The 17,874-nt window shown below is 41.7% G+C and overlaps 1 protein-coding gene across 1 annotated transcript; it reads left to right on the forward strand.

The window, feature by feature from the left end:
• Positions 1 to 328: 328 nt before the first annotated feature.
• On the forward strand, positions 329 to 13,559 carry SMU1 (SMU1 DNA replication regulator and spliceosomal factor). Its single transcript, XM_078884572.1, has 12 exons — positions 329 to 519; positions 1,956 to 2,166; positions 2,264 to 2,416; positions 2,534 to 2,644; positions 3,650 to 3,778; positions 5,316 to 5,435; positions 6,191 to 6,307; positions 7,130 to 7,257; positions 9,274 to 9,400; positions 10,212 to 10,379; positions 12,154 to 12,306; positions 12,816 to 13,559. Exons 1-12 carry the CDS (start codon positions 494 to 496, stop codon positions 12,912 to 12,914), a joined length of 1,542 nt encoding a protein of 513 aa, XP_078740698.1. The 5' UTR covers positions 329 to 493; the 3' UTR covers positions 12,915 to 13,559.
• The last annotated feature ends 4,315 nt before the right edge of the window (positions 13,560 to 17,874 follow it).

Genomic DNA, 17,874 nt, shown 5'->3' on the forward strand with positions numbered 1-17,874 from the left:
CCATGCGTGTTGGAACCGACGTCTTGCAATGTTCGCGTATATTTACGCAAGTTGCCTGCAATTAAAAACAAAGGCACAGCAGAACCAATCAATTTGAGTGGTCACGCAAAGACGTGAATCGAATCGTAAATCAAATCGCGGTCGAGAATCGCGAGCGACGAATCGTCACGGGGCCATCGCAATCGCTTTGCGTGACGTCACCTCCCCCCACCGCACGCCATCGCCGTTGACGTCACTCACCACGATATCACCGCGACGCGTTACAACGACAATGCGCGTGACGTGTTAGGGGGCCGCAACAAGCGCGACATCGCTCCACTGAAATGACGTCATGCCTCGATCAATGTGGGCACTGGTGACGTCACCGCCGCTGCGCGAGGTGGGGGGACGCCAAAGGCCTCCGATTCCGAGTCGGCGCCGTCTTATTTGACCCTCCGCACGAAAACTACGGCGTCTGCACCGCGGCGGCTCCTTTGCCCGCACCTCGGCAAACATGTCCATCGAGATCGAGTCACCCGAGTGAGTGTCCGCGCTGGCAGGGAGGGAGGAGAAAGGGGGTTTGTGAGCCAACTCCGAGCCTCGCCTAGGCCCCATTGAGGCCTAGGCCAGGCTCGGTGGAGGCCCAGGCGAGGCAACGCTGCATTGCAATTCGTACAGTGCGCGTTATCACATGAACGCCGCGCGTTATCTGCGTTTATTTAACGAATGCACGCTAGAAAGCTGGATTTAGGCACACCCGTCGGTGGCATGGCGAGGTGTGGTTGTCGCCAAAGTGTGGTGGTACGAGAAATCCCCCCGTGCCCCCCCCCCCAACCAGTTGTAACCATTGTGATTAAAGTTCTGTACTTTTATTTGCGCTAAAAGATAACACGTCGCTCTGTAGCGCGAAATCAAGAGACTGCTATCATTTTCATACTCACAATCCTGCACCGCTTTTTACGTTCTAAAATGGCAAACCAATATATATGTCGTGGATTCTCTTAAGAATGAAATAATATTCTGGAAAAAGAATTGCATTCATGGGAGCACACATTGAAATCGATGTGAAAATAACCGTGTCAGTTTTTTATATTCGTTACTCCCGCCTCTTCGATGTCGCTATTATGTTTTACGAACTTTCTCCGTTTCAAATCAATGTTCAAGTGTTATACGGAAAATCCGATTAAGCCTGGTAGTTTAGGTGTCCACGGCCCGAAAACACTAACAATCGAGTTATGAGAATAGGTTTTCCCCTTTTTTCTGGCAACAAAACAGGTGTTAAGATGTTAAAACACCAAACTGAAACCTTTTACAAGGAATCATGTTTGCATTAACCACAGTGCTTGTCAATGCAAACAAGAAACATACTCTGATAACATATTGCTTGTCTTTGAAACTGATTGCTCCACACCAGAGACAGCTTTCTTTTGAGCCTAGTCTCAAAACGGTGTTAGATCAGAGGACGCCAAAAGGCGTACAGCACAAAGACAAGCATTTGTTGCCAGAAAAAAGGGGAAAACCTATTCTCATATTTTGGTACTGGCAAAGGAGGTCCCATCACTCCCATGAATCGAGTTATTATTGGGGTGGAGGGGAGTCCAGCCAACAGCCGCCAGCCAGGAAATTCGAGGCATCGATTCGTTTTAATAAGTGTGATAATCCCTGGAGATGAAAAGTTTCGTTTGCAAGGGTGTCAAGTGTACTGTAAGTATGTGATGTTTTTAACATAACTGCTTATATATGGTGTGCTAATACCCAACTTACATTGTATAAAAACGCCTATTACCAAAACACACAAATATACCCAGCACATTTTTGTCCGGTTATTTTAAAAATATGATTTGCATACAGTTTTAAGTGAATATTAGACATCGATGAGCAGGGGTTCATGTCCAATTTGAATGTGTAAACTACAATGGGCATGCATGCCGCCATTAAAATTATTAACATCTCTCTTTTTGTATGTGTGTGTTCAGTGTGGTGCGGCTAATCATGCAGTACCTGAAGGAGAACAATTTGCAACGCACGCTCGCCGTGCTGCAGGAGGAGACGTCCGTGTCCCTCAACACGGTGGACAGCATCGACAGTTTTGTATCGGAAATCAACAATGGGCACTGGGATACTGTACTGCAGGCTATACAGTCTCTCAAGCTGCCTGACAAAACTCTAGTTGACCTCTATGAGCAGGTATGACGGGCAAGGTGTGCAGTCTTTTGTGTGATTTAATACTTGTTTAGAATTGAAATGTAGGTGTCTTGAAACTGATACTTTGCCTCTGTCGTAGGTGGTGTTGGAGCTGATTGAACTGAGAGAGCTGGGTGCTGCACGCTCCCTGCTGAGGCAAACCGACCCCATGATCATGTTGAAACAGACCCAGCCTGAACGCTACGTCCACTTGGAAAACCTGCTTGCCCGCTCGTATTTTGACCCCCGAGAGGTAACAGAGCTTCTTACACGATGTGTTTATTTTATAGTTTAGTCACATCTGTAATGATTACTTGCAGATAATTTATATTGATCGGAGGTTATATTTACATTTGGGTGTTGCTTCTAGGCATATCCGGATGGTAGCAGTAAGGAGAAGAGGAGGGCAGCCATCGCTCTGGCCCTCGCCGGGGAAGTCAGCGTGGTGCCTCCTGCTCGTCTCATGGCTTTGCTTGGACAGGTATGACCTTACAGCTGCTGCATGTACGTGTTTGTATTTATCTAGTCTTATGACTGATGTAGATGCAGAGCAAGTGCTCTCGTAGCATCAATCAAATAGATTAATACAATTGTACATATAAGCTTTACAAAATAAGAATAAGCCAACATGCGGTGCATGTGATCTTATATTGTTCCTCACCACACAAAGCTTGCATTAAATGTAGTAGAATATGAGCACAGTGTTTATCAAATAAAAACTTAGCATTGTTGCCATGTTTAAAAGCTATGGATTGCCAAGAGGAACCTAAAATTGCATAAAGTAATATTTTGAGCCTATCCTTATCAACATTCCGATCACGTCACTGGCAGACATGATAACATGTCCCAGCGTCTCAATTAGATTACCTATTGGCACGACAATCACACTTCACTTCCCAAGTGATCCCAAGCAAGGCCGGCAATGAAGGTTGTCCCAAGTGGGGGAGAGGCATTGAAAGATGCTTCTTTCTTTATTAAGCCACAAAATATACTTTTGTTCATTTCAACTTTTTGCTTCTAGTTTGTTAGAAAATATAACCAAGCTGCCATCCTTGTAAAAAAGATGTTTGAATTGTTATGTTTATGCTTTCTTTGTATTACATCTGCTTTATGTATTGCATTTCTCTGTTATGTCTAGCGTATGCATAAGTCTTGAGTAACATTTTTCTATTATTTTTTTACACATGCTTCTTATTGATGTTTTCATATCTAAATTAGATGACTGCTAAAAAATGTTTACAATATATCTGGGCAATGAGATATATTTAATGCTTATTGCCTGAATATATTCGATCCCAACATGTTATGATAAATTATAAATTAATTCATTGAAATGTTCACCCTATTGTAACACCATCCAAAGTTATTTTATTGTGTTCTGCATGGTGGGCTGGTGTTGTAGACCACTTGATCTTCTGCATAACCTGAAATAGCATTACGTAGCTCAGCTTATAACAGCTATATTTTGTGTTGATTGTCTGAACAGGCACTGAAGTGGCAGCAGCACCAGGGCTTGCTCCCACCTGGCACTACAATCGATTTGTTCAGAGGAAAAGCAGCTGTCAAGGATGAGGAGGAAGAGAAGTTCCCTACACAGCTCAGTCGTCACATAAAGGTATTGATAATTCTAGATTTGAAGCTTTCGTGACTGCAAGGATTTATATTCTTAGGTTTTTTTCGGTAAAGTCACGTAGGTAAAACATTAAAAATAAAATAAAAATCACGACGTTTCGGAGGCAACACAAGCTTCCGTCTTCAGGTGGAACCGTCACAGCCACGACAGCTTACTTGATACAGCTGTCGTGGCTGTGACGGTTCCACCTGAAGACGGAAGCTTGTGTTGCCTCCGAAACGTCGTGATTTTTATTTTATTTTACTTTTTAATGTTTTACCTACGTGACTTTACCGAAAAAACCTAAGAATAGGTATTGATAAGTTTTGATTGGCTCTCCTTGAATAAATACATTAATGACCTTATAGTCTAGATTATAATAATAGTGTACTAGTTTTAGCCTACCAAATATGTTATCACAATTGCATAAGAATGTGTTTTTTCTTAATGTCAGAATATACAATACAAAAATGATAACTTTTTTTCCTTGATATTGCAATAGCAATAACATTATTTGTTAAATAGCTGTGTATTATCGGTGCTTAATGAAGCTGGCATGTGCAAATGTAAATGCTTAAAATGTGGTTAAAGGGAGTTGCAATCAAATAATAAATATATGGATGAGCTATCAGATTTTACCTTGGAACCCATGGGCTTGGCAAACATTTTTACGTGGATCCACCTTGATGCTGATGTAAAAAAATGTCATATCCGACTCGCTACAAAGGGCTTTTCTGTGTAAACTAAGCACAACAGAAACATGTGCCTCTGGTTTGTTGTTGATCTGTGGTGGAGTCACCTTTGGTTTAATTTGAGCATGGTGATCCCCTGCACCATGTCTTGTGTGCTGTGCATGGTGTGAGATGCATAATGTCCAGAAAAAAATACCAGTTCATTTTTCGTCGCATATAAAACCAAAGAACAGTGGGGCATGGGCATCTTGAGGAAAGAAGGCATATGTATTTAGTTAAAAATTATATATATCAATACAAACATATGCAGAGCAAAAGTTAATGATCTTGAACCTGGACTTGATCAGCATCAGGAAGTCTGGCATAGATGGCTGGTGGAAGGGATTTTGACATCAGATCTTGGCTGTTGGAATGGAGAGAGCCTGAAAAGTATTAGCATTTTATCTACTGCAGAGGTGAACCATTGAGTTAATGTAAATAAGGGTCCTGTCCAAGCAACAGAATCACTCCTATAATATTTTTTCCCACATCCAGACAATCATAAGTGCCTCTTCAAAAATTTTGAGACTCATTAAGGCTTTTCTGGCTAAATAAATGTTTGTATTCTAGAATCTTGAGGGTTCCTATCATTGTGTAAGAAGTTCATTTTGGCTGTAATAATAAATAATAATAAACTCCGTTTTCTATTACAAAATTGACAACCTTACTAACTTTTACATTTTTTACAATTTTAGTTGATTAAGTGAATACATATTTGTGATTAATGTCTTTTGCTGATATAATGTATTGATGTCATACATTTGACCCCATATCCTGTGTAAATTATATGGTTTATTCGATGTTTGCAGTTTGGACAAAAATCACACGTGGAATGTGGGAGATTTTCACCTGATGGACAGTACCTCATCACTGGCTCTGTGGATGGCTTCATCGAAGTCTGGAACTTCACCACTGGAAAGATCAGAAAGGTAATAACCGTCAGAATATGTATCCCATTGCATTATTGGTATGGAAGTAACTGTAAAAGTAAAATAAAAATAGGATTCCACTTTACATTTAAAAGCCACCTTTCATGTTTAATGTTGTTAGCGCATTTTTTAAGTTAGTGCTGCTTCACAAAGATCGGCTTGTATACCTGGCAATTATTTGATTATGTAGTACAATGTATAGTCGCCCTCTGATGTTCTTGCAAGGTAGTGTTTTTTCTTCCATAATTAAGTATTGCTTAAATATGTTCATCCTAATATTTTTACAATTACAACTATCTATGTAAAGCATGTTATATTGACAAGTGAAGTCCAGCCAATAATAGTGAAGTTGGGCCTATTTGATATTTTTTGTGGTTTAGTGCAGTGCCCTGTACAAGCAAGTCTTTCATGGCACTGCAATAGTCTCTTGTGCTGGAGGTTGAGTAGGGAGTTGACATTGTCAAGTGCTATAGCTCGTTAACTCAACATGTAGCAGGTTATATATGAACACACTTGGATGAACAGGAGTCATTTCAAGCCCTTCTTTGTATAATCACCCTGCAAAAATGAATCGGTGTGCCATGTATTCTTGTGATCTTAGTTTTTAACGAGTACATAAAATAAGATTTCAACTATATAACACTTGCGTAAAGGGTCCTGAAAAATAAAAAATGTAATTTCCACTTTTTGGAAATAGTTGCGGACAATTTTGTTTTCATATCACTTGACTTTGAATTGTGTCATTGTGTGCGCAGGACTTGAAGTACCAAGCACAGGACAACTTTATGATGATGGATGATGCTGTACTGTGCTTGGCTTTTAGCCGTGACAGTGAAATGCTGGCATCTGGTGGTCAAGATGGCAAGATCAAGGTACTATGTTGTGCTCATATGTTGAGACAAGCTTAAAACCCAAGAATAACAAGACACCTGTCCCAGGATGGAAAAATAAATATTATCTTCTAATTGACTTAACATTGTTGTACTAGGAAGGAAAGTAGTTTTTTGATTTTCAAATACATTTATTCGATCTTTCTGGTTACAATGTGACTGTTTGCAGTTTTATATTGTTTCTGTTAAATTATTTGGTGATACTGTGTTGGCAGTGGTACACAAGCACAAAGAGTAACTCTGCCCTTATAGAAAAATATAATTGGCAATATATCTGGCAATGGCCGCTCTTCGTAGCACATCATATGGTAATGAAGTGAGGAGGATTTCATCCAGCAGTCAAAAAATGCAGTGATTTATTGCTCAAATGAGCTTGATGCAGTGCCCATCTCCATTTACAACACTGAGATAGTCGCGGAAGTTGCACATACCTATGGCATGGGTGTGTCTTCATAGGAAAACTACTTTTGGCTTCCCCACAAAGAAGTTCTTATTTTGTCTACCCCAGAAGAATGATGGGCTAAATCAGCAACCTTCTAATTATGAGCTACTTGCTCTACCACTGAGCCACCTGGCAGGGGATAGAACCTAGCTTTTGACGATTTACAAACAAACCTAGTGACTTATTGAATGCTTCAAATTGTTTGAAATCCTTTGGGATTCATTCCTGTCCCTTGGTAATAGTAACATGACGGATAAGACTGCTGTTAAATTCTATTTTTTGTGCAGATGTTTGCACATTAATTATGTTGATATAAGTATGTTATTTACGTACATGCTTTGTGTGTTTGTTTGTTGCTGTAGGTGTGGAAGATACAGAGTGGGCAGTGTTTGCGCCGTTTCGAGCGAGCACACAGCAAAGGAGTGACGTGTGTGAGCTTTTCCAAAGACAGCAGCCAGATTCTCAGTGCTGCTTTTGATCAAATCATAAGGTAACAAGGAAAATAATAAATCCTGCATACGCATATATTCTATAACACTTTCCAACATTCTTCTGCTCACAAAAGTATTTGCGGTGTAACAGTAGTACTCGTGCAAGGCGTGCAGGAAGGAGTTGCATCCATAGGCAATGATGAGACAACGGGTTCGGACAGAGAGCTGGGGGGAGGGCATGCCTTGGCTAGCAGGGCTGGAATGCTGAGGCAGGTCATATTAGCCCTTGTTTCTCAATTATTATGCAACCCTTTGATCAATTTGGCCAGTTTTCTTTTCGGTTTTATATTTCCCGCACCTCCAATTAGCATGGTTGGCTAGGTATGGTGCGAAAGAAATTAATACATACAAGTCCCGAGTAGCAACACAACTATAGAGTAAAGTTTCATTCATAACTCTCAAGACGAGTCCTTGGACTCAAGGCTGGCTCAAGCACGATAACTCTTGTAAAGATGATTTAATAAGCAAGACATTTGAACATCATCTTGTGTTCCTGTTTGGGACTTACCGGGAGACTATTTGCCAATTGGATCAAAGCAAAGGGTTATCCAAAACTTTGCGATTTAAGCAGCGCTAAAAGGAGGAGCTTTTTCGACCAAGACGATAACATAATTGCGTGTGGTCACCTTTGTACATCAGGCCAAAAGCCAGAAGGCTCAGGTCATACGACATTTTGCAATATAATAGCTCCTAACTCCCCTAAGCACTGCCTTGACATAAAGGGCTCCAGACCTCGCCTTGCAGCTTTTGTCTTCGACCTTGACCTCGTGATTCCCAGCCTTGAAAATGACTGGTTATTCCGTTACCTGTTGCAGTGTGGGAGTATTAATGCATACTCTTTCAATCTTAATTGTAAAGCCTTAAAAAGGCCTTTAAGGAATTGCCTTTTTCCATTTGCAATTACATTACCATATTAAAACACATCTATGAGCATGCTCATAGATGTTTACATCTATGAGCATGCTGCTATCTATAATATGCTTGAAGTGTTTACTTTGAATGAAAACAACATCTTCAATGGATTTAGCATGCTTATTTTGGGATTTATTCATTAACTTTATCGGTTACTTTTCTTTGAAATTAATATCAAGATGTGAACCTATACATTGTATAAGAGTATATTGAACGTATTTGCTTTTAAGATTTCAGCAAACAATGTTGATTAGCTTTGTTCATTCCAAGCAATAGATGCTACCCTTGATACTCCCCAGTGTTAAAGGTACAAAGTAGCGATAGTGTTCACTTTTTTGTCCGAGTTAATAGGTATATGTATGTAGAACTTCTTTGTGCCGTACATAGCCAACCGTGCTAATCGGAGGTGCGAAACAATCTGTTTCCAGTTCACCCTCTGCAAAATAAAGACAACAACTCGTTGTTTAAAGCCTGGCCTATTGGAAAAAAAATCAACAGTAGCTTCTAAAGGTTATCTTTATTCAAGTAACCATTAGCTTCTTTGTGGCGAATATCAATAACAAAACAAATAAGCAGACTGATCTTCACATGTCTGTCTCCACATGTATTCAAAGTATTTCTTTCACAAATCATCAACCGTCTGGGATTGCATAACTTCACCAGCATTGTTTAAACACAAGCAGACTGAACTAGTTTCAACCCACAGTGTACCATCAGCAGTTAGGCTTGCTCAAATTATACAAAATATTGTTGTTTGTATGTGGAGAGACGGCTATTTGAAGGACACATTGCTTAGTTATGTTGTGAGCCTTTTTCATATCACATTCACTTTGAAAGCATATATACATTGGCAATAAGAAATTAAATAGAAATGTTTGCCTTGAAGCAGAAGCCTATTGTTGATATCGGCCCCTATTTTATTTTTTGTACAAGTTCACTTTTTCCATTATTTAGCTTAAAACCTTAATTCTCTACTATTTAATGCCTAAATGTTCGCGTTGTGTTGAAAACCGGAATAAATGCAGTTTCTTCCAATGCTTGCATTAGGCACATTGTATTTGTTTTGAAGTACCTTGGACTAAAATCAATGTGTTTTGTTTCAGGGTGCATGGCCTTAAGTCTGGTAAGACTTTGAAGGAGTTCAGAGGTCACACATCATTTGTGAACGAAGCCATTTTCACCCAGGATGGACACCATGTTATCAGCGCCTCTTCTGATGGGACTGTCAAGGTACATAATTTAACCTCGATTCTTTATAAATGTGGCAATGTTATGATGCTTCACACATTTTTACAGGTGATTTAACTTAAATGAATACATTGTGCATTCAAAAATAATTCAGTAATTGTTGTGTTAAAATAATAGCATTACTGGTGATCTGCATTAAAGAAGTAAATAAGTAGTTTGGTAAAAAAAATACCCAATTTGGTGTAGCATTTATTATTGTGATTCATGCATGAAATTATGCAAAAAATCACAAATAACGTCGCAACTAACTTGGGCACATTAGTTAATTCATGCAGATCACGATTGGAATGTTTAAAGTAAAAATTCCAGTTGTCAGTCTAGATTACTGAGTACCTCTGTGGGCAGTTAATGTGTAATTTCCATCTGGCTCAGGGTTTTAATCATGTATTGAGCACTGCTGAATGCTCATGTTACTTGAAATTATTTGAGAAAACTAGATTAAATAATTGTGATCTGAAATCAATGTTTATACTTGTCAAGTTTCCACTTTCGTGCAATGCATATAATTAAATTTAAAAATACTTTTTAATCAACTCAATGTGATAAAGGAATGTCGTGGAGTTTCAATCTACAAAACTCGGCAGGCTTTACCCGTTGAAGACTCCCTCGTTGTAAAACTCAATATTTTGCAGTTGTGAGATATTGCTGTTTTGTATGAACCTGTATTGTGTTTTGCGTGAAGATTGTGTCCACTTTGAGCATATTTCAATGCTGAAATAGGAGTGTACAAATAAATGTTCATGAGTGCTTTTTCACAAGTGATTATGCTGCATCATTTTAATTTTCATGACAGGTGTGGAGTGTCAAGACAACTGAATGTGTCAACACGTTCAAGTCTTTGGGTGGTACAACAGGTTCTGACATCACGGTGAACAGTGTGCATGCTGTCCCCAAGAATGCCGAGCACTTTGTTGTATGCAATCGCTCCAACACTGTGGTCATCATGAACATGCAGGGACAGGTATGTGCTGCTATAAATGTATTTTGCTTAATTCGTCCCGTGTGCCACTTGGCATTTGTAGTCTGATCTATTTGATTGAGGAAGTTCAAATGTGTACAAGATTTGTGACATTGTGTCATTTTGATGCTCGACTTTGGGGAGGCTGTGATACAAAAATCATGCAGTAGTCTGTTAATATGCAGGAAGATATTTGTAAATGTGTACATGTGGGATATGCAGAAGTCAACATAAGCTCTTGAGCTTTACAAAACTCCCTTGGGCTGTATAAGGCTTCTTCATTTACACTAGGATAACCTCATATTCGTTTTTTTCCACTTATAAAACCTTTTGGTTGTGTAAATACTTAGGTCATAAATAAAACAATTTGTCGTCCTGTAATCTTAAATTTAAATATTGTTTTCTGGGGGCTATAGGATCAGCAATTTCTTTCTTTTGTGTGCAGACCGTTAAAGATTCAGATAAGTTGGACATTTGGAAAATTAATAGTGATGGAAATATGCACATGATTCAGTTTATGCTATGGTAGTGAATGGTTCCCATTATATTTTATGTATTTAGCTACTATCGCGGGGTACAAACTTTATGACGCAGAGCATAACAGGGCATCCCTGTGTGTCTAACAATACAGGAAAACGTAGCCAAACATGGCTTATCGAACGCGTATTTCGGATATACAGTAGGTCCTCGTTTAACGCAGTAGATGCATTCCTGAAAAGTACCGCGTTAAGAGAAATACGCATTAAGCGAAAATAATTTTTTTATAAATAATATAACGATAAAGTTTGGTGAGATAAGATGTACGTACACATAGTTAGATGGCAGGACAAATAACGGTGCTGCTGTTACTGTATCATTCCATGTATTGTATCATAACACTCAGCCACGCAGCTCAAAAAGGTAGTTGTTGCCCGTTCAGAAATGGCGTTATAACGCGCATTCCACGTTATAACGGTGCACTTTCCACGTTGGCCGAAAAGTGTTCCCTCATGTAAGAAAATTAATTGTTTGAACATGCGTTAAGTGAGGACTTATCGTACACAGTTTACCTAACGAGGTCTGTTTTTGCGGAACACGGTGGTCATGTTCAGTTATACGCAATTTGACGCTGCTAAGATTCTCATTGAAAAAGTAGTGCTGTGAAAGTGCTGCATCCGTTGGATGCTGTGAATGAATCGACTCTGATTTTTTTAAGTGTTTTGTGTGATAATGTAACAATGGACACGCACATCTGTTTATCACAAATGTTTCACATTGCCGCATGCATCTAGCCATCCAATCGTTGAAATTAGGCATACGGACACCTAGATGGTGAGTCATTGAAGTTCAAGTGACTGTGTCGGGGGCGAGCTTCGTGCTGGTAAATCAGTGTCGGGGGCGACCCTTGGGTGTGAGTGCCGTGGTGCGGGAAGAGTAATGGAGACGGGAGTTTTGTGTTGAAGTGAAAGTGACAAATAGTGTACAACATACAGGAAATAGAGAGCGTCTCGGCATTCATAAGTACAATAACAAGGATGGAAACCATGTAGAATGAAACCGAGGGAATGGTTAATAATTTCGGACCTAGGAACTTAACCCAATTTTTCCCATGAGGTGCATTTGTTGAACGTGGTTTTACCCAACACAATTTCCCAGGAACGCAACCCCCGCGTTTGGCGAGGTATGCCTATATTAAGCCTGGACAAGAGGGTGAATTAGCTTTATCACTTCAGCTTATCTAGTATTTTTTTTAAAATCTCCCTTTTAAAATCTCATTGGACTGGCACCTGTGTTTCAGATTGTGAGGAGTTTCAGTTCTGGTAAGAGGGAGGGTGGTGACTTCGTATGCTGCTGCCTGTCACCCCGTGGAGAGTGGATCTACTGCGTGGGAGAAGACTTTGTGCTTTACTGCTTCAGTGTTGTCACAGGAAAGCTGGAGAGGACACTGACTGTGAGTATATACAAATGGTCAGGAAATATAAATTGGGAGTTTTAACAACCAAAATTTATATTGTCAACAAACACCTTTTGCAGTCTTGTATTTCATACATGTTTAAGACGAGGTTAACTTGTTAGGAAAACCAAAAGGATGAATATTGATTAATGTTATGGTTTTCTGGTAATGTTTTTTTCTTTCTTTACCTACACAATACCTGAGGAACAATTACCTATCATTTAAACGATAGTAAGAGCTCTTAGGGAAAATCAAAAGGTGACTTAAATGACGACATAATGTATACCATTTTATATAAATGATTGGACATTATGGAGAGCTTGCTGTTAGACTCTATAAACTGTCAATTTTCTTTTACACCTATTTTGTTACTCGCTACATGGTTTTATATCCTTAAGTTTTAACCTGCTACTCGTAAAGCCTGTGCATGAGTGTTACACAAACACTTATAAATCAATGTTTGTACATTACCCGCATGTCTGACTTTCATGTGTGTTGCATTTTAGGTGCACGAGAAAGATGTTATTGGAATCACTCACCACCCACACCAGAACCTCATCGGCACCTACAGTGAGGATGGTCTTCTGAAGCTATGGAAGCCTTGAACATTTGGTTGTTTTAATGGTCATAGCATTCCCATTGTAATTATGATGCATACGGTAGTTGTTGTATTTACCATGTTGGTTAAAAAAAAGGTTTTCATTAACTCAACATGGGAAGTATTTTGTTTTGGAAGTAATATTTGGTCCACTATAAATACAATTGACCTTACTGGAACAGCTTAACAGGATTATTTCAATAAAATAATACAAACCAAGATTATCGTTAGTGATCCATTGCTGATGCAGATGTTTTCTATCGATGTTTTAGATTTTTCTGTAATGTGGAACACGTAAAGGATTTGTTTTATTCTTTGAAGATGTAATAAAACCAATTGGAATGTTGCGTTATGAAGCATTGTTATTCATAAATGTTCTTTGCTGTTAAAAAAAAAAACTTTTTTACAAACGTGGTGTTATTTGCCATTAAAAACATACCAATTTTAAAAATGTATTTAAGAAGCAAAAACAGACCCATACATGTATCTTAAAGTAACATGTTATTTTGTTTGTGGGAGTTGGTGTAATTATATTACAAAACTGACATGTTACTTTGCTCATACAGTAGTAACATTCATGTCACCTAACACATTCATTTGGTGTGCAAAAAATATTGCCATTTCAGAGAAAAAATAAAGTTTTAAATATTCACTGTGTTGTGGCATTTGACGGTTTAGGTACCATGTGTAATGCTTCAATCGTTTTTCTGAAAACTTGTGTTCATAATAGTATTAATGCAAGTTATAGCAATGCCTACTGAGTGCACACTTGTAGAGACATTTCTTTGAATGCAATGATTATGTAACATCGCTGTAAACATGTCACCACTTATGGTACAGGTTTTACATTGTGCATCAAATGTTTGAACATATATGGCTACGTTATTGTTGACCCCATAAGCTCATACCTGCAAACCATTTAAAATGATGGCAACATTTAGGTTATACATTGCTAGTTACATATCAGGCCTACGGGGGATAAATTGGTTTAAAGAGCTAAAAGTAAACCAAAATCTGGTTAAGGAATATATACAGGACCTGAATTTACAGTACAGTATTTCAGGGGTTACATATATAGCTTTACGTTTGGCATGTATTTTCAACTAAAAATACAGGTGTGTCAAGAGGGGAAACAAGTAGGAAGTCTACCAATTTTGTATATGGAGTCCTGTACTGGATATAAAGAGTTAGTCATTGTAGGCGCTCTATATTAAATTGCATTAAAATAGCGAAAAATGTTCATCACTGAATGCATTGTTGGTGAAGACATCTCCACCCCCTGTCGGTGATGGAGGTTGTACGATACATCGCCCACGCCGAATGGTACACGTTATGTACGGACTGTTTCGGATCACTGGTCAGTGATGTTATCCGTGATCACCGCTCCACACATTGGCATTTACACCAGTTTTAGACACGATGCAGTAAGATGATACGTATGTTAACCTGAGTTCAACCAGGCACGTCCAGTATAAATACAATAAATGCCGTACCCTAACGCCACCTGAGTCATCAACACGAGTTTACCATCCACCCACTCTTGGTGCAAATCGTTTACGGACGTATACCGCACGCGATATAACGCCGGGTTGTGTTCAATAAGTATGCAATAATCCAACTCCGTCCGCACTTTGCCCCTTTGAGATGACTGACTTCGCATAAAACTCAACACATGCGTCAGTCACACTGGCTTCAAAAGGAAACGTGTATAATAGGCGACATTTTGGTCAATGGCCCTGTAACGAAGGATCGTAGTGTTATTGACGGATTCGTTGAGTATTCGATGAATATAAAAGATTGGCACTGTCATCTCAAAAAGGAGAACTGGATTTGAGACGGCTGCGGCAAGAGACGTGTATGTTCAAAACAAAGTCGAGTTCTATATCGTGGACAGTATTGTCGGCGTTATTTGTGCCCAAGGACAATTACCCACGCAGCATCACCAAACAATGTTTCTATTCATACGCACATGAAACCACTCCACGCACCCGATGTTTGGTAAACTGACGGAAAGCACACGTGGAGTAGAATAAGCCCCCCCCTTAACTTGTATTTAAGAGCTTGTCTCTTGGATTTTTCCTCGCTTGATACAGTAAATTTAGCTGTGACGGTCCCACCTGATGACGGAGACTTGTGTTGCCTCCGAAACGTCGTGATTTATTATTTTATTTCTATTACTATTTCTATTATTTTTATTTTTACCTACGTGACTTTACCGAAAAAACCTAAGAGTATGAATCCTTGCAGTCACGAAAGCTTCAAATCTAGAATTAATGTAGGTGAGCGGTCCACGTGTAGTGAGTGGTGGTGAGATCGAGTTGTTGGTGAGCGGTCCACGTGGTGGTGAGTGGTGGTGAGTGCGAGTTGTTGGTGAGCTGTCCACGTGGTGGTGAGTGGTGGTGAGTGCGAGTTGTTGGTGAGCGGTCCACGTGGTGGTGAGTGGTGGTGAGTGCGAGTTGTTGGTGAGCGGTCCACGTGTAGTGAGCGGTGGTGAGCGCGAGTTGTTGGTGAGCGGTCCACGTGTAGTGAGCGGTGGTGAGCGCGAGTTGTTGGTGAGCGGTCCACCTGGTGATGAGTGGTGGTGAGTGCGAGTTGTTGGTGAGCGGTCCACGTGTTGGTGAGTGGTGGTGAGCGCGAGTTGTAGGTGAGCGATCCACGTGGTGATGAATGGTGGTGAGCGCGAGTTGTTGGTGAGCGATCCACGTGGTGGTGAGTGGTGGTGAGCGCGAGTTGTTGGTGAGCGATCCATGTGGTGGTGAGTGGTGGTGAGTGCGAGTTGTTGGTGAGCGGTCCACGTGGTGGTGAGTGGTGGTGAGCGCGAGTTGTTGGTGAGCGGTCCACGTGGTGGTGAGTGGTGGTGAGTGCGAGTTGTTGGTGAGCGGTCCACGTGGTGGTGAGTGGTGGTGAGTGCGAGTTGTAGGTGAGCGATCCACGTGGTGGTGAGTGCGAGTTGTTGGTGAGCGTGAGTTGTTGGTGAGCGGTCCACGTGGTGGTGAGTGGTGGTGAGCGGTGGTGAGCGGTCCACGTGGTGGTGAGTGGTGGTGAGCGCGAGTTGTAGGTGAGCGGTCCACGTGTAGTGAGTGGTGGTGAGCGCGAGTTGTTGGTGAGCGGTCCACGTGGTGATGAGTGGTGGTGAGCGGTCCACGTGGTGGTGAGTGGTGGTGAGTGCGAGTTGTTGGTGAGCGCGAGTTGTAGGTGAGCTGTCCACGTGGTGGTGAGTGGTGGTGAGCGGTGGTGAGCGGTCCACGTGGTGGTGAGTGGTGGTGAGCGGTCCACGTGGTGGTGAGTGGTGGTGAGCGGTGGTGAGCGGTCCACGTGGTGGTGAGTGGTGGTGAGCGCGAGTTGTTGGTGAGCATTCCACGTAGTGGTGAGTGGTGGTGAGCAGTGGTGAGCGGTCCACGTGGTGGTGAGTGGTGGTGAGCGCGAGTTGTTGGTGAGCATTCCACGTAGTGGTGAGTGGTGGTGAGCAGTGGTGAGCGGTCCACGTGGTGGTGAGCGCACTGCGCTGTGAGACCGGCGCAGACCCGCGTTGGATTCCCGGCCACGGCTAACATTGGTGGAGTCCGCAGCGATATCTGAACCGGTTTCAGCAATCGATTCCCACTGGTGACGAATATCTGAGCCGGTCCTGCATCTCCCTTAGGTCGACTCGGCCTCAAATGAGTACGGTGCCCGGTGCTGATGTCTAGAGATAAAGGCGGCCGGGCGTGGTGCTCCGTGCGCCGACCTTAATCGGTGCTACTCGCTAACAACAGCACTTGCCCCAAAGGTCTGCTTAAAAGGCTACACGGGGGATCTGTGTTCCAATGCGGGGTAATCATCACACGCACACGCGTTCAACAGGCACGTCGTATGACTCACAGGTACTAAACTCAAATATCTGCCAGGTAAAGCCCCCTCTCAAGCAATTCGCTCTGTTTCGGAGGCGACCCGGCCCACGCACGACATGGCGAATCGAAGTGGCTTTATAATCGTACGGACAGGGAAATAGTTATCGGAGCAGCCAAATAATTTGAAGGTGGCGGGCAAACCCCGAAGGAACCGAAGGAAAAATCCACAGACATCGTCAGGGTTCGGGATCGAACCCATTGGGCGAGGGTGATGACATCTCGTCGGCCACTTTTCGGGCACACGTGAAATAGAATAAGCTAGGAGGTGGGTGGTGGTGGATGGAGATGGGTTGGAGATGGGTGATGATTGGTGGTGGATGGAGGTGGGTGGAGGTTGGTGGGTGGAGATGGGTTCTAGGTGGGTTGAGGTTGGTGGGTGGAGATGGGTGATGATTGGTGGTGGATGGAGGTGGGTGGAGGTTGGTGGGTGGGTGGAGATGGGTGATGATTGGTGGTGGATGGAGGTGGGTGGAGGTTGGTGGGTGGAGATGGGTTGGAGGTGGGTTGGGTTGACACCAGAAGGCGTACGCCTTCTGGTGTCATCTGGTCCAACACCAATGGGGACTAGGCTCTAAAGAAAGCCGTCTCGGGTGTGGACCAATCAACTTCAAGGACAGTGCATATTATTATCATTATCAGAGTTGCTTCTTTTTGTTTGCTTTTTTGACTACTTGTGTTGTGGTTATTGCAAACATGATGCCTTGAATAAAGGTGTCAGTTTTGTACCAGTTTAAAAGGGTAAAAACCTACTACTAACGTTAACATTTTTAAGGGTCACGGGGGTGACCAATAAGGTCTGAATTGGTTTGTAACAAGGTAGGGCACTACTGATAAGGGGTCGACAGGTATGAGTACACACACACAAAAACGATTAGCTGATACAAAAAACAAGATTTGTTCGTGCCTATTCTGTTTGTGTATCTTCCTTGCGATGAGACTTTACAGGATGAACTTTGAGATGTATAAGGGGCAGGGGTGGTGACCAACGCGCTCTGGTCTGAATTGCTCTGTAACAAGGTAGGGCACGACTGATAAGGGCTGGGACAGGTATGTGTGGGTGTGTAGGTGCGTGTGGGA

This window comes from Lampetra fluviatilis, chromosome 3 (genome assembly GCF_964198595.1).
Source record: "Lampetra fluviatilis chromosome 3, kcLamFluv1.1, whole genome shotgun sequence".
NCBI classification, from domain to species: Eukaryota; Metazoa; Chordata; class Hyperoartia; order Petromyzontiformes; family Petromyzontidae; genus Lampetra; species Lampetra fluviatilis.

Excerpts from the sequence above, each read along its gene's own strand:
- SMU1 (XM_078884572.1), top strand. The coding sequence starts at position 494 with ATGTCCATCGAGATCGAGTCACCCGA. Across the intron at positions 2,645-3,649 it reads TCATGGCTTTGCTTGGACAG|GCACTGAAGTGGCAGCAGCA; the intron begins GTATGACCTTAC and ends TTGTCTGAACAG. Across the intron at positions 9,401-10,211 it reads CTTCTGATGGGACTGTCAAG|GTGTGGAGTGTCAAGACAAC; the intron begins GTACATAATTTA and ends TTTTCATGACAG.